At 42.1% G+C, this 13,577-nt stretch overlaps 2 protein-coding genes across 43 annotated transcripts in view; one reads left to right on the top strand and one right to left on the bottom strand.

Annotated features, from left to right (window-relative positions):
• Positions 1-10,486, top strand: part of WNK1 (WNK lysine deficient protein kinase 1) — a 150,532-nt gene extending 140,046 nt beyond the window's left edge. For 13 of the 26 annotated variants that reach the window (XM_072799477.1, XM_072799486.1, XM_072799481.1 and 10 more), the window contains 5 exons: positions 307-501; positions 1,635-1,727; positions 3,984-4,025; positions 6,939-7,126; positions 7,509-10,486. In XM_072799477.1, coding sequence (XP_072655578.1) covers positions 307-501; positions 1,635-1,727; positions 3,984-4,025; positions 6,939-7,126; positions 7,509-7,826 — 836 coding nt within the window. In that variant the 3' untranslated portion in view covers positions 7,827-10,486. Of the gene's footprint in view, positions 1-306; positions 502-1,634; positions 1,728-3,983; positions 4,026-5,970; positions 6,054-6,938; positions 7,127-7,508 lie in introns of those variants that run through there. The other 13 variants (XM_072799504.1, XM_072799488.1, XM_072799490.1 and 10 more) reach the window with 6 other exon arrangements.
• The window catches only part of RAD52 (RAD52 homolog, DNA repair protein), a 119,455-nt gene continuing 114,707 nt past the window's right edge, over positions 8,830-13,577 (bottom strand). For 16 of the 17 annotated variants that reach the window (XM_072799533.1, XM_072799534.1, XM_072799530.1 and 13 more), the window contains 3 exons: positions 13,382-13,465; positions 12,807-12,995; positions 8,830-11,948 (listed from right to left, as the gene is read on the bottom strand). In XM_072799533.1, coding sequence (XP_072655634.1) covers positions 11,887-11,948; positions 12,807-12,995; positions 13,382-13,465 — 335 coding nt within the window. In that variant the 3' untranslated portion in view covers positions 8,830-11,886. Of the gene's footprint in view, positions 11,949-12,806; positions 12,996-13,381; positions 13,466-13,577 lie in introns of those variants that run through there. The other variant, XR_012017884.1, reaches the window with a different exon arrangement.

Consider the following 13,577-nt stretch of genomic DNA (forward strand, 5'->3'; position numbering starts at 1 on the left):
GCTCTGACTCAGTGTTTTATAATAGGGTTTAGGAAAGCGATTGTGGAATTCGGTCATACCCTCTTCATGTTCTATCCAGATGACACTTGGGTACCATCTCGGATATCTAAAGCTATCTGTAGCCCTATTGCCTGTTGATTCTCTCACTTCCCCTCCCATGAGGGAGGCTTTTTGTTCTTTCATCATTTATAGCTTCTGACCTGTGATTAGTCACTTAATGGGACACATTATAGGAATAAGAATAGTGCCATTTAGGGTGTTGGGAAAGCTGTACATGTTTCTTCATGCCGCTTTATCTTTTGACAGGTAACCTGTCTGGTCAGAGTGCTGCTTCAGTTTTGCACGCTCAGCAGACCCTCCACCCTCCTGGCAACATCCCTGAGACTGGGCCAAATCAGCTGTTACAGCCCCTTAAGCCATCTCCCTCCAGTGACAACCTCTACTCAGCCTTTACCAGTGATGGTGCCATTTCAGTCCCAAGCCTTTCTGCTCCAGGTCAAGGTAGGCAATCAAAGCAACCATCATCTTCTAAAAACATTAAAACGGAGAAGCTGTCATACCTGCCACAAAAGCCTGAAGAGTAACCTGTTGTTAAGGTCAGTTGGAAAACCAGCTGGCCAGAACACAACCTATCTGTTGTATACCTACAGATTCTGAGCTGGAAGGGGCAGTTGGGCAATGATTAGATTAGGTGAGCTCATTGCTTCTATCAGATGAAATTGCCTTTTTCAAAGGATTACAGCAAAAAGTTGCATTTGTGACTTATGTGAGGACTTTAATCAAATTAATAACTCATTTGGGATTGGAACATATGCTTTAATACTAGACTGAAATTTCCTGAACCAAAATTGAAGGAGTTGTAGCAGTTTCTGAAGAGCTAATACATTTGCTTAGCCAGTGCAGATTTTTTAAACTTTTAAGTATGGGAGTAGCATACTAAGATAAATAGCCGTACAAGTATCTGTAATCTACTTCCTAAATATAGTTTTATTTACTAATGATCATTCAGAACTTTCCTGTCGAGGAAAGAGCTGCTAGCAATAGTAGAACGAGAACTGGAAGGACTTAGGTATCATCTGGGTGGAAAAGAGTAAGAGAAGTTACAGGTAACTCGCATAGGTGCTTTTGCCACAATATCACGGAAATTAAAGAGGAGATCAGGGCAGCATGGGTGGTTCAACGATAATAGCGCCACCTTCAGCCCAGGGTGTGACCCTGGAGCCCCGGGATCGAGTCCCACGTCAGGCTACCTGCATGGAGCCTGCTTCTCTCTCTGCCTCTCTCTCTCTCGTGTCCCTCCTGAATAAACAAATAAAATCTTAAAAAAATATAAAAATAAAAATAATTTTAACAAAATAAAGATGAGACTGTCTCTTCATAAGAGGAGTGTACTTATTCACTAGGACCGTAAGCTAGCTGGCATTATTCCCACTGGGAAGAGCTTCAGCATTTGGCAGAGGGTGGGAATTGAGACCTGATATTTCCTGGCCTAGATATCTAACCTTTTCCTGGAAGCTTGTTCTTCTGTGTGCCATCTTAGCGCATTTCACCACTCCAGCCTCAAGTTTCTAACATCTTGTAGTTGTGTTCTGTCTCTTCTCTCTCTGTTCTTCCCTGTTTTTCCCCTCTCACAGGCTGTGCGAAGTTTAACTGTGCATCTGAGCAGGTGACATTCAAACCTGGTGGCAGGAGGACCCGATTTCTGAGTACGCCCTGCTTGGCTCTTTGTGTGTAACACCTTTACTCCTTCCTTGTCCTTGTTTTTCTGCTGCTTGGATCTGATGTTTCATGCAGTCCATTTTCATTGTCTCTTTGTATATCATCTACTCAGTGGCTTGGCTGAACTATTAACCTCAGAAGTTTGGGTCTCTTTGTTAATTATGATAAAAAATATAGAGATAATAATTAGGTTTCCATAAACTTCAAAATAATTTTCTGGTAGAAGTGCTTCTTCATAGATCCGTGACAGAGAGTAGAAAAGATGGCTATGCTATAGAGACTGCTGGGCCATTTGGAATAAATGAAGACTGAAGTCCATAGTCACGTACGCCCCCCTTGTCTCTGGCATTAGAAGTGACAGAGAGCGTCTTGACCACTGATGTACTTTGATCCTGGCAGCAGGGGAGAATTACACCCTATTTTTTATTCTTTATCAGAGTAGATTGAAATTATTTTTCTTCTCAGTTAAGCCTATCAGTTGAAATGATGTTAGAGTCTCTTCATTGGATCCTTTCACTTCCCCCCTCACCCTCTAACTCCATAAAATCGGTAGTTCAAAAAGGGTTTCAGTATAGTTACTCTGATTAAGCATTAATTTTTTTAAGGACCAAAGCCCAGCACCTGCCAATGAAAATGGTCTTTTTGAACATAATATCTAGGATTTCTCTGCTCTCTTCTTAAAAGTAAGGTACAATGGCAGATCACCCAACTTCCCCAGCCTGTTTTTCCCATATGTGAAATGAAGATGATGCCTATCTCCTAGGGCTCTTGTACAAATCAAGTAAGATGGTGTGCACAGACACGGGCAGCATTGGGAAGCACACATCATTTCCTTCTAATTAGTCAGTACCTGCCTGCCACATAGTAGATGGTCCATAAATGTATATTGAAATAAAAAATCAAAAAAACAAAAATAAGGCTCAGGTAGAAAACCTGTTAGAGTTCGGTTAAAGACCTTCTTTGTTGAGGCCTCAAACTTCTGATGTGGTTATTGAAGTGCTTTTTAAATGCATGTGCAAAAGTCATCATTGTTTCTGAGTATGGTCCAGAGGTTCTTGGGCCTCACATATCACCAGCCCAGGACTTTTAAACAAAAGAGGTGGACGGTGTTATCCAGTGTGGCAGTTTTCCAAAGCATGTGTGGTTTTTGGGTACTGAGATTGATAACTTTACAGGTTAGACCAGGCTGGACCAGATATGTTATTAGCACCTTGACACTTAAATAAGCATTTAATTTCTATGTCCAGCTGGCAAAGTGAAAAGACACGTAGGAGACAAGTGTTGTAAAGTGGTATATAACATGTCAGGCCTATATCATATAGCCTGAGATGTCTGAGAGGGAAGAAAAAGAACCAAGGCTTTTTTGTGAAGCGTAATGTGAGAACTACACTTCAGATTAATTAATTAATTAAATTCTCACATACTCTTAAAGGTAGGTGGTGGCACACTTGTAACATCAAATGTTAGAGATCTTAAATCTTACTTCCTTTTGGGTCTAAAAAGAGAAGCCTTAGATCTGTTGAAGGCACTTGATTATACATCTTTTAAGCCTTGGTGAACAAATTGCAAGAGGCAGATTTAAAGCAAATATGGAAGAGAAAACATACGTAACAGGCGTGGGGTCTTTCTAGTTTTGGATGCGTTATTCTGTGCTCTCAAAATAGATTCCGGTTTGGAAGCACGGCTTGGCTTAATGCTTTATTTATGTTTAAAAGTTGCTTATTTTCCACATACTTTTAAGGATTTTTCTGGAGGGGAAGGGATTAGTGTGTATATCTAGGATTTGGAAATATATTAGCCAATTTAAATATACTCAAAACTGTAATAGTGGTCCTGTCAGTCTACTGGAGTAGAATTACTAATGCATTTAATTAAGTGCTTTTTAACAACCCAGCAGGAGAAATAGAAAGTGGGACGGGGTCAGTGGAAAGACTGCTTGAGTATTTGAAATTCAAGCAGTAAGACCTGAGAGACTGTGTTGGAGTTCCTCCCCCATCCCAGAACCTCAGTGCCAAGCACTCTTAGATACAAAGAATTGGATGTGGAAGCTCAGCTGTCAGCCATCAGAAAACCATGTGAAGGCTAACAGCCAGTAAGATCTATGTCCCATAGAACTTTACCTATGGCAGCGGCTCCCGGGTACCACCAGTCTGTCTCTCATTCTGCTTTCTCTTGCTGGGACTTTGTGTGCTGTTTGGAGATTCTAAGTATTTTACACTGATGTTTCTTTATCTTTAACATGTTGCTCTCTCTTTGTGCTTCAGGGAAGATGGTGAAAAAAGTCTGTCCTTGCAACCAGCTCTGTAGTAATTATCTTTTCTTTCTCTTACTTTTGGTCCTTGATTGCAAAGCCTGTTATCCATGAGTTCTTGGAACCCTGAAGCTTCACAACGTCCTCATTCCCAACTTCCATCTGTCTAATTCTGCACCCTTATCTAAGATACTTTTCAACATGCTTAATTGCTGACTACTGGCAGATTAAGAAATCACCTCATAGTCTTCTCTCACAAGATGACCCCCTGTGAGCCTGGCTTTGTGACAATTATGGATTGATAATGCCCATGATATATTTAGAGAGATTGGGGATGCCTGGCTCCTTGAGGAGAGTTCTTTAGTCAACAGATACGTGCCGGCCACTGTTCTACCTGCTGGGAGATCAGCACTGATCAAAATGTAGAAAAGTCCATATACACACATCATAGTGGGAGATGTCTGCTAGGTTGGTGAAGAGAGAAACACTACTTACTAGAGTTTGGGTTCTTAGTCTGGTGGCTTCTTAATGTACAGATAGTTCCAACTGCCCAACAGGCCCCCTACAGGGCCAATCAGAAAACACACGTATTTGCGATACTGGGCAATGAGCTACGTATGACTCAGAGTAAGGTATTGTGGCTAGGATCTGGTGGTGTGGGGTCAGGGAAATGTCTTATGCCAGGAGAAAATTTAAAAATGGATTTGGGGTAGTAAAACACTACCTCTTAGAGCTTTGCAGCAGAACTCAGAAAGGTCTCAAGATTATTCAGTATAACTCTCTGGAAGGCAAGCAGCAGTCTCAGAAATATCTGCATTTACAAGCAATGTTCTTAAACCATTTACTACTAAGGTGGACTAAACGTGCCATCCGTTCTCCCAGCTTTCATAGTCAAGTCACCTTTTTCCAGGCGTTAATTTCCAGTCAGAGAGGAGTGTGTTTGTTTCCTTCTTTAATGGGAAAGTCTGTTTGCAGAAGCCAGAGTAAGAAGGTTAACTATGTGATTGACCCCTGCCGCCTTGGGTGTATAAACCCTACTTGAGAATCCAGTAGTGTGTAAGACAGATTAAAATGAAAAATGAAATGTGGTTGTAAAGGAGCCTCACAGCATCAGAGGCGACTAGCAGGAGACTAGAGAGATGTAACTCCCAGCATGAGCTCTTTGTGAATAAGCAGTGTTTGCCTCTACTGAGCTTCTTGTATTTGGCTTTTGACAGTTCTGCTCACATGTGATTGTTTCCGGTTTTCATTTTGATTGTCTCACTCATCATCAAGCTTACCAAGCAATTATTATTCAAACAGGAAAATAGTCCTCATGCATGTGATATGCTTGCTCTCTGGATTTTATCACTATCATGACTGCCACACTCATTGCTTGCGCTTCCTGCTCTGTACTTCCCCCACCACTGTCTCTCTTGCTTTTCGAGGAAGGCTGTTTCCTGTGCTCTTCTCCTTTTCCACTTTGGTTTCCCATACCTTAGGGGAACTTACTCTTCCTTTATGCTGTATGTGCAGTAGCTACCCCTCGTGGTTCCAGTGGGCATAAAAAGTGAGCTAAATATACACTGTAGTAGATCCATGTCTTGCCTTGAGGGTAAGAAGCATGTGACCTTCCTCACTCTGCAGCTTCACCTCAGAATTAGCTCACTCTACTACAGACATGCTTGTGTGTGCCATTCCCAGGGCGGTGGGGTTTAAACTTGACATGAGACCAGCAATGGATTATAAAGGGCTTTTAAATGGCAGAGTTGCTTTGGGCATGCTGCTATGCTCTGGTGCCGCTTGGACCTGGAAAGCAGGAATATGTATGCATTTATTTAGCCCCCAAGCATTACTTAGATATCTGAAGGCCTAGTGGCTGACAACTTATCTTAGAAGCTTTTATTTATTCTGCAGCAAATGTGAGATCTGGTAAGAAAGTGGGGGGTGAGGGAAGAAAAACAAGATCATGACTTTTCTTTCCCTCTTCCCTAAAACTTGCCTCTTCGAATAATCTTCAGTGTGCCCTCCAGCAGAGCCGAAATCAGGCAGGACACAGACCCCTTCTTCCTTTCTCATCAAACCATAGAAATAGAATTCCTTCATCATAACCTCAAAGCTTCCTCCTTCCTTTTGCTCTCCTACCTCAGCTGAATGTTCCTGTTGCTTCCACATGCAAGTGCTTGCTCTTTGGGGGGTGAGGGATGTGTTAGTGAGAATCCACGAACCAGTTGAAACTGAGGTCATCTTCAGGAAAACCATGTCTTCCTGGAGTTGAGTGATTCAGGCATACGACAGAGAACCTTGCTCAGGAATAATCTTGGTTCTTAACTCATAGGCAATTGGGAGAGGTTGAAGCTTCCATTCCTCCCAAGTTTATGTTTATAAATTTGTGTATATGGGTCCAGGTGAAAAAGGTTTTGAACAGAGCATGCTCTCTCTCCTGTCACCTCTTTCTGTTAAAGAATGGCTAAAGACTGTGGCACAATATCCACATGGTTTCAGAACCCCATCTTTTCTGGGCCAAGCATCTACCTTTGTATCCCTTTAACACTCCTACTTTTAATCCTGCCTCGGGGCTCTAGAAATCCTCTTTTACCCTGCATTCTGCAGCAGTCTAGAGCCTCAATAACCTTAACGCACCTCCTTCATCAACGTGATGCTGGGAATAGGGTACTGAAAGTAAGTTTCAGTACTCTGATACCATGTGAATGGGCTGAAAGAGGTCCCTCCACTTTGTGCCCTACCATTATCCGGAGTTATTTAGCGTCATCCGTAGCTCCTAAAGAGAATCTGTTTTCATTACCCTGCCCTGCCCAAACATGGCTAAACAAACCTATGGGACCTTCCCTTCTTGCATGCCTTCTCAGCTTATCCTCTCCTCATTCAGTGGCTTGCCATTTGTCATCCTGTGAAGTTTTCCCTCTTCCTGAAGTTCTAACTCAAACTCCTTTTAATGGTTGTATTCTGTTGCTTCCTCTAATTTTAGGGACCAGCAGCACAAACACTGTCGGGGGAACAGTGAACAGCCAAGCTGCCCCAGCTCAGCCTCCTGCCATGACATCCAGCAGGAAGGGCACATTCACAGATGACCTACACAAGTTGGTAGACAATTGGGCCCGAGATGCCATGAATCTCTCAGGCAGAAGAGGAAGCAAAGGACACATGAATTATGAGGCAAGTCTTCCCTTTTTGTCATTTGCTGACCAGCAGAGTATCACTTAGCACACATCTGAATCAGAGGTGATATCAACTGCCTAGCTAGTGCTTAGCATTTCATGCCATAGCCTTCTGTAGCTAATAAATTTAAACACTTTTAGAAAAAACAAAATCATCCAGTTACTCTGTTTTTGAATCCCTAGGTGTCAACTCGTTTTTTTCTCCCCTTTTCTTTCACCACCCTTAATTGCATACACATATTTAAAAAGGTATGGTTCGGGTTTCACTATACTCCATAAGATTTGAACAGCCCTGATTCTAGAATTAGATTTCAGTAGCACCCATTTCACCTTTGAGTTATACCCACACCAAACTTTACATGTAGCTGTTTTCTTTTCAGGGCCCTGGAATGGCAAGAAAGTTCTCCGCACCTGGTCAGCTGTGCATCTCCATGACCTCAAATCTGGGTGGTTCTGCCCCCATCTCTGCAGCATCAGCTACCTCTCTAGGTCACTTCACCAAGTCTATGTGCCCCCCACAGCAGTACGGTTTTCCAGCTCCCCCCTTTGGCACTCAGTGGAGTGGGACGGGTGGCCCGGCACCACAGCCACTTGGCCAGTTCCAGCCTGTGGGAACTGCCTCCTTACAGAATTTCAACATCAGCAATTTGCAGAAATCCATCAGCAACCCCCCAGGTTCCAACCTGCGGACCACTTAGACCTAGAGACTTTAACTGAGTAGATTTGGGGGCAGGAGATGGAATGCTGAGGGGTGGGTGGGAGGGGGGGGAATGGGAAAGTAGCCTATATACTAACTACTAGTGCTGCATTTAACTGGTTATTTCTTGCCAGAAAGGAATGTTTTTTAATACCGCTTAGAGCCCTCAGAATTGAGACTCTCCCTCCCCTTCACCATTTATTGGAGTGGAACAAGAAGGAAAGAGCAGCTTTCTTGTGATGGGGCAGCTTCAAACCATGCTTTCCTATTTCTCTACACCCAATAGTGAGGGCTAGAAAAGAGAATCATTTATCAGAAAACTATGAGAGAGCTCAGTGTAAAACCAAACCCATCAGTATTTTCAAGTGGGTGGAGCTCTTAATTTTGGTACCTACCCCAAATCCCTTATTTCCTCAAGAATCTAAACCACAAGACAAAAAAAACAAAAACTATTGGGGTCTCTCCTACCCTGTTTCCCCTCCCCCCTTTTTTTCTGTTTCTTCTTTGGTTCTTTCTTTTTGCTTTAGAACCAGTGGAAAAACACCAGGGGACTGAGGTTTCAACCCTTTCTTATGATAGGTCATTAGTGCTTTAAGCAAATGATATTAGCAGCTTTGACTGCAGCATTAGCAATTAGGAAAAAAATTAAGTCCCCTGCGGACATGTAACTTTGCCATCAGTTTTGATGTGGAAACACTGTGATATATAAATGTTGTTGGACAACAGTAGTTTTAAGAGTAAGATATGAAAGGTTTAAAAAGTTGCAAAAAAAGCAAGCTCTGTCCTTTACTTATTGAGACACTTTAGCTTTTTCCTTTGTATTTCCATTGTAGTAGATAAATAAATGTGAATGTAAGATTGTATAAATTACTGTACTTGAATACTTCTGTTCTCCCAGTATTGCTGGCTGGATATTTTAGTGCCTTGGACTCTACTGCTTCTGCCATTAGCACCAACTTCTCATCAGACCCCAGATCAGCAGAGGGCGTATGGAAGGATATTAGGTCCATGTGACCCCAGCAGAGGATTATGCCAAAGGGAAACTGAAAGAGTATTTTTTTTTTTTTAAGTCATTCAATTTTGTCTAGAGCAGGTGTAAGATGAGCAGGGTGAGAAGTTAAGTTGACATCAGTGGTTGAAAGCAGAAAGTTCTGTTTCAGGAACAGTAAGGAGGGGTGTGGTAACAAAATTGAGCAATTTAAAAGATTAAGGGTGGTTGTGATAAATGAAAGAAAAAGAAAGACTAAGAACGAGAGAACAAACTTGTCAGGAAAATATGTGCTGCCTGGCCTGCAGGTGCCATGAGCCTTACTTACTCAAGCCAGGTTTGGACAGACAACACCTAGTGGAAATGGTTGAATATAAAGGGAAGGGGGTGGGGGCTAGTTTTTAAGTTGGGAAACGTTGATTGGAAAAGTCACAGATGGAGAAAGTTGCTCTAAGAACTTTGGATTGCTTTCCTCTTGTTGCAAATGTATCCTGCATTTCTCAGCTTGGGGTGCTGTATTTTGTGGAAAGTGGACCCACATCTGAATTGAGCATTTTAAGAAAGAGTGCTTATTCCTACTCATTTCCTCTGTGATGTCCACATGGTTGCAGGATCTTAAATCTGTTGTGCCACCTGTTTCTAGAATTGCAACTGATATTCTCACATTCTGATATAAATACTCCCCTTCAGTAACTGCAACCAACCAGTATTATTTAGTGCTATGCCTAGTCCTAATGGGCAGTTCTGTTATTTTCAGAGCTTTCAGAAAATACTCTAATTGGCTATGTTTGGGATATCTATTATCTCCAAAGATGGAGAAAGAAGCTAGGACCTGATTTTTTGGGTGCTTCTTCTCTTGACTCTTGAGTTGGGAAATTAACACGTTTCCAATCTCTTACCCACCTCAATGGCACATCCCAGGAATCACCAGAAGGGGAGCCTGGTTGGCTGTCCTAAGCTGTTGTTCCTTCGTGGGTCCAGTTTTCTTTAGTAAGTTAACCTAGGTCCCAAAGATGCAAACAAAAGCCGAAGGTTTAGCAAAGTAGAAATGAAAAGGACAGGGGTTCCAAGCCCTGCTACAAGGTTGTTTACTTATTTATTCTCTGCTTAAGATCCTTGGGGAGATGGTAAGAGTAAGGATAGAACAAAGAAGGTGCCAAGTAAATGAGAAACAGACCTAAGATGAATGAAACCATACTTTCTACCAGAGGAACGAGGGAACCAAATGCAGCACATTATTTTTTGTTATTTTGGTTTAATTTTGAGATCTCTTCACTTACACACAAAAAATAAGAACTGGTTTTATTTACTGTTGATTTTTTTTTTCCCCTCCTGTGGATGAAGTAACTGAAGCCTAGAGGAATGAACTAGTGCTACTGAACTGTTTAAATTATTTTTGTGTTAATAGTACACTTTGAGTATCTTTTTCCACATTACAAAAATCTTTTCTGGATTATAAATGTTTTCCTTACATTATTTAACAATGTACACTGTTTAAAAAACAAATAAACTGAATTCAAACCGTGGGGGTTTCTCAGCAGCCGTTAATTGTACATTTTGCACTAACTCTGGGTGTTGCGCTTCTTGTAAGATTGCGCTCTGTGCTTCAGTTTGTTACCTTTGTAGACTTATTTAATGAAACCATTCAAATAAACCAAACTTGCTTTTGTTGAGCTGTGGGGTTTCATTTCCAGAAAATTTCCTTTTTCATGATCTCATTAGAATTTCCTTTTTCATGATCTCATTAGCTCATGTTTTGAGTTGTGTACAATTTATAACTGGATTCCTCACTCTGGGGACTTTAAAGCAAAAGATCTGAACTAAACTAAGATTATGCTTGAGACAAGGGAGAGATTTTTTTCTGAAAAAAATGGTCAGAACCAAAAGATGAACATATGACCAAATCCATTAATGAAGTTGGTAAGATAAAGGAGAAATCAGGGTAAGCTATGGCCTCTTCATCTTCCATAGGAATAGAAATGGCCGGCTGCCGCCTTGTACTTCAAGAGTTCCTTGCCTTGGGGGGCACCTGGGTGGCTTAGCGGTTGAGCATCTGCCTTCAGCTCAGGTCATGATCCTGCGGTCCTGGGACAGAGCCCCACATCAGGCTCCCAGCACAGAGCCTGCTTCTCCCTCTGCCTGTGTCTCTGCTGTGTCTCATGAAAAAATAAAATCTTTAAAAAGTACCTTGCCTCGGGTCTATAGCTTCCCACAAATGGATCTGTGATCCAAAAATTAATAAAAGCCACAGCTTGAAGATTAGGTAAAAGGCACAGCTGCCCAAGACGCATCTTAAAAAGTAAACTTGTAAACTCATTATTGGCTGGGGGTAGAATTATGAACGTCTGAAACTGGGAAAAATCCATTTACGTTGAGTTCTATCTCCCACCTAAAAAGGAGAAATACAAACACCTATTCACATTTTTTGTTACAAAGTAATTTATTTTGCTTTCTTAAAATGACTTTTCTTTGGTCTTCTTAGGTTATTTCCTCCATTAGGAAAAAACTGCAGGATAGTGACACCGTGAACCTATAAATCAGAGATGTGTATCACAGATGAAAAACGTAACCTGGATTGCTGCAAAGTAGTAAAACACTGTAGCTTTTGTTCTCAGAAGGATACGCAGTATGGTGTGGACATCGCTAAACACTGAGCCCCACCCAAAGTGAAAGGAGGCAGACATTACAATAATTTCGTGGAGGCAGTTGCAGGTACTTAGTAGTATAGCTTATATTGCTTGAATGCAGGAAGCCACTGAGGATCCCTAAAATTTCTATCCATATTAACACAGTAGCTTAGGAATAAATAGTGAAGAACATCAAGAGCCAAAGAAAAGGATTTTAATCTCCACGCCTCCCCCTGCGGTGTGTGACGAGCTTTCTTAAAGCACTTGTCTTCTCACTGCTCAGCTTTATCTGCAGAAGGCTCCAATAGATCTGGGTTAAGTTCAGAATGAAGCAAGGTAAATCCTTGGAAATAAGCTCAGTCCCTAGGAATGATGAACAATATTATGACCAAAAAGTAGCTTTAGAAAGTCCCTTTGTGACAAAGTCCAAGGATGTGACCTGAGCCTCAGGATGGATCCAATTTCCTTTTCTTCAAGTCCTGGTTCTTCCTATAGATATCACAGTTTCCTGTGGAAGAAAAAATCATTTAAATATGGCTGCTGTGGAGATCCCTGGGTGGCACAGCGGTTTGGCGCCTGCCTTTGGCCCAGGGCGCGATCCGGGAGACCCGGGATCGAATCCCACGTCAGGCTCCCGGTGCATGGAGCCTGCTTCTCTCTCTGCCTGTGTCTCTGCCTCTCTCTCTCTCTCTGTGTGACTATCATAAATAAAAAAATTTAAAAAATAAAAAATAAATAAAAAATAAATTTAAATATGGCTGCTGTGGGGATCCCTGGGTGGCTCAGTGGTTGAGCATCTCCCTTCGGCTCAGGGCATGATCCCAGAGTCCCGGGACGAGTCCCGCGTCAGGCTCCCTGCATGGAGCCTGTTTCCCCCTCTGTGTGTGTCTCTGCCTCTCTCTGTATCTCTCATGAATAAATAAATAAAATTAAATATATATAATTTAATATATATATATATATATATGGCTGCTGTGATTTTCAAATGAGGAACAAACTGACCATGAATAATTTCTGATGTTAGTTAAAAACCCTAACATAAACAAAAAGGCTAAGAGTGAAAACTATTAGGGCAGATCACTCTATTAACACTAAACCAAGTTACAATAACCAAACGCAATGGAAAAGCTCTCCATTCTGTCATGTAAGCTCCCTACTGCAAGCAAGGGTTACAAGGGCTACAGCTCTGGTCAGGACTGCAAAAGAAGGGTTCTGGCTCATAAGCCAGTTCTCTTTCATTTTCTCAGACTGCTGTTCCTCCAGCATACTATCACCCAACTTCTTAAAATGAAATGGCATTCTTCCTCTAAAATGCATAGAATTAAACCCAAGTTCTTTCAATTTTTGTCCCTAAACACATTACTACCTGTGATATCTTGGTTGATGCCGTGCAAGGGTCCAGACTTTGCTTGTGGATTCTGCTGGCAGAGGTTCCAGGTCACCACCTGGTTCTTCAGGACTGCGGTGTCAGGGATCTGGAGCGGCTCTGGTTTATACAAGGCCTTGGTATCACTCTCGCCTGCTTCTGGATCCACATCCCACATTCCAAGGCTGTCTGTGAGGACCAGGATCATGGGAAATGCAGAATCAAACAAGCATTCTCATACAAAGCACTGGTCATAGGAAATTCCACGTCACGAGTGGACTATGACAGATTCTGGGACTGCTCTGTCCCCCACCCAAAAGTACAGCAGAGCTTCTCTTAGGACAACAGAGGAGCTGAGTGTGTGCTAGCAGAACTGCCATCAGCCAGTTATGGGTCTTCTTTTGTCCCAAAACCTTCGGGGCCATAAAACAGATAAAAATGAGGATTTTTATGCCTCTTTTAAAATGTGTTAGTGACAAAAATAAATGAATAAATAAAAATTAAAAAACAAAATGTGTTAGTGACAACCAAAGGTGCATTTCGTAGGTACTCACTGTCATTCACGTGGCTCTTACCTGTAAGGAAGTCATTGTCCGTGGCTGGCTCCGAAACAGCAATCACAGGAGTGCTCTGCCTCAGAGGAGGTGCTGGCGGCGCTGCTACAGTTCCCACGCAAGCAGCGAGCGAGGAGCAAGACGAGGCAGCGAGGAGGAGCAAGGAGTGAGACAAATGCACACAATCACTGAACTGCAGGAGAGCCTCAGAAGTGCA

This window comes from Canis lupus, chromosome 25 (genome assembly GCF_048164855.1).
Source record: "Canis lupus baileyi chromosome 25, mCanLup2.hap1, whole genome shotgun sequence".
In the NCBI taxonomy this organism is placed as follows: domain Eukaryota; kingdom Metazoa; phylum Chordata; class Mammalia; order Carnivora; family Canidae; genus Canis; species Canis lupus.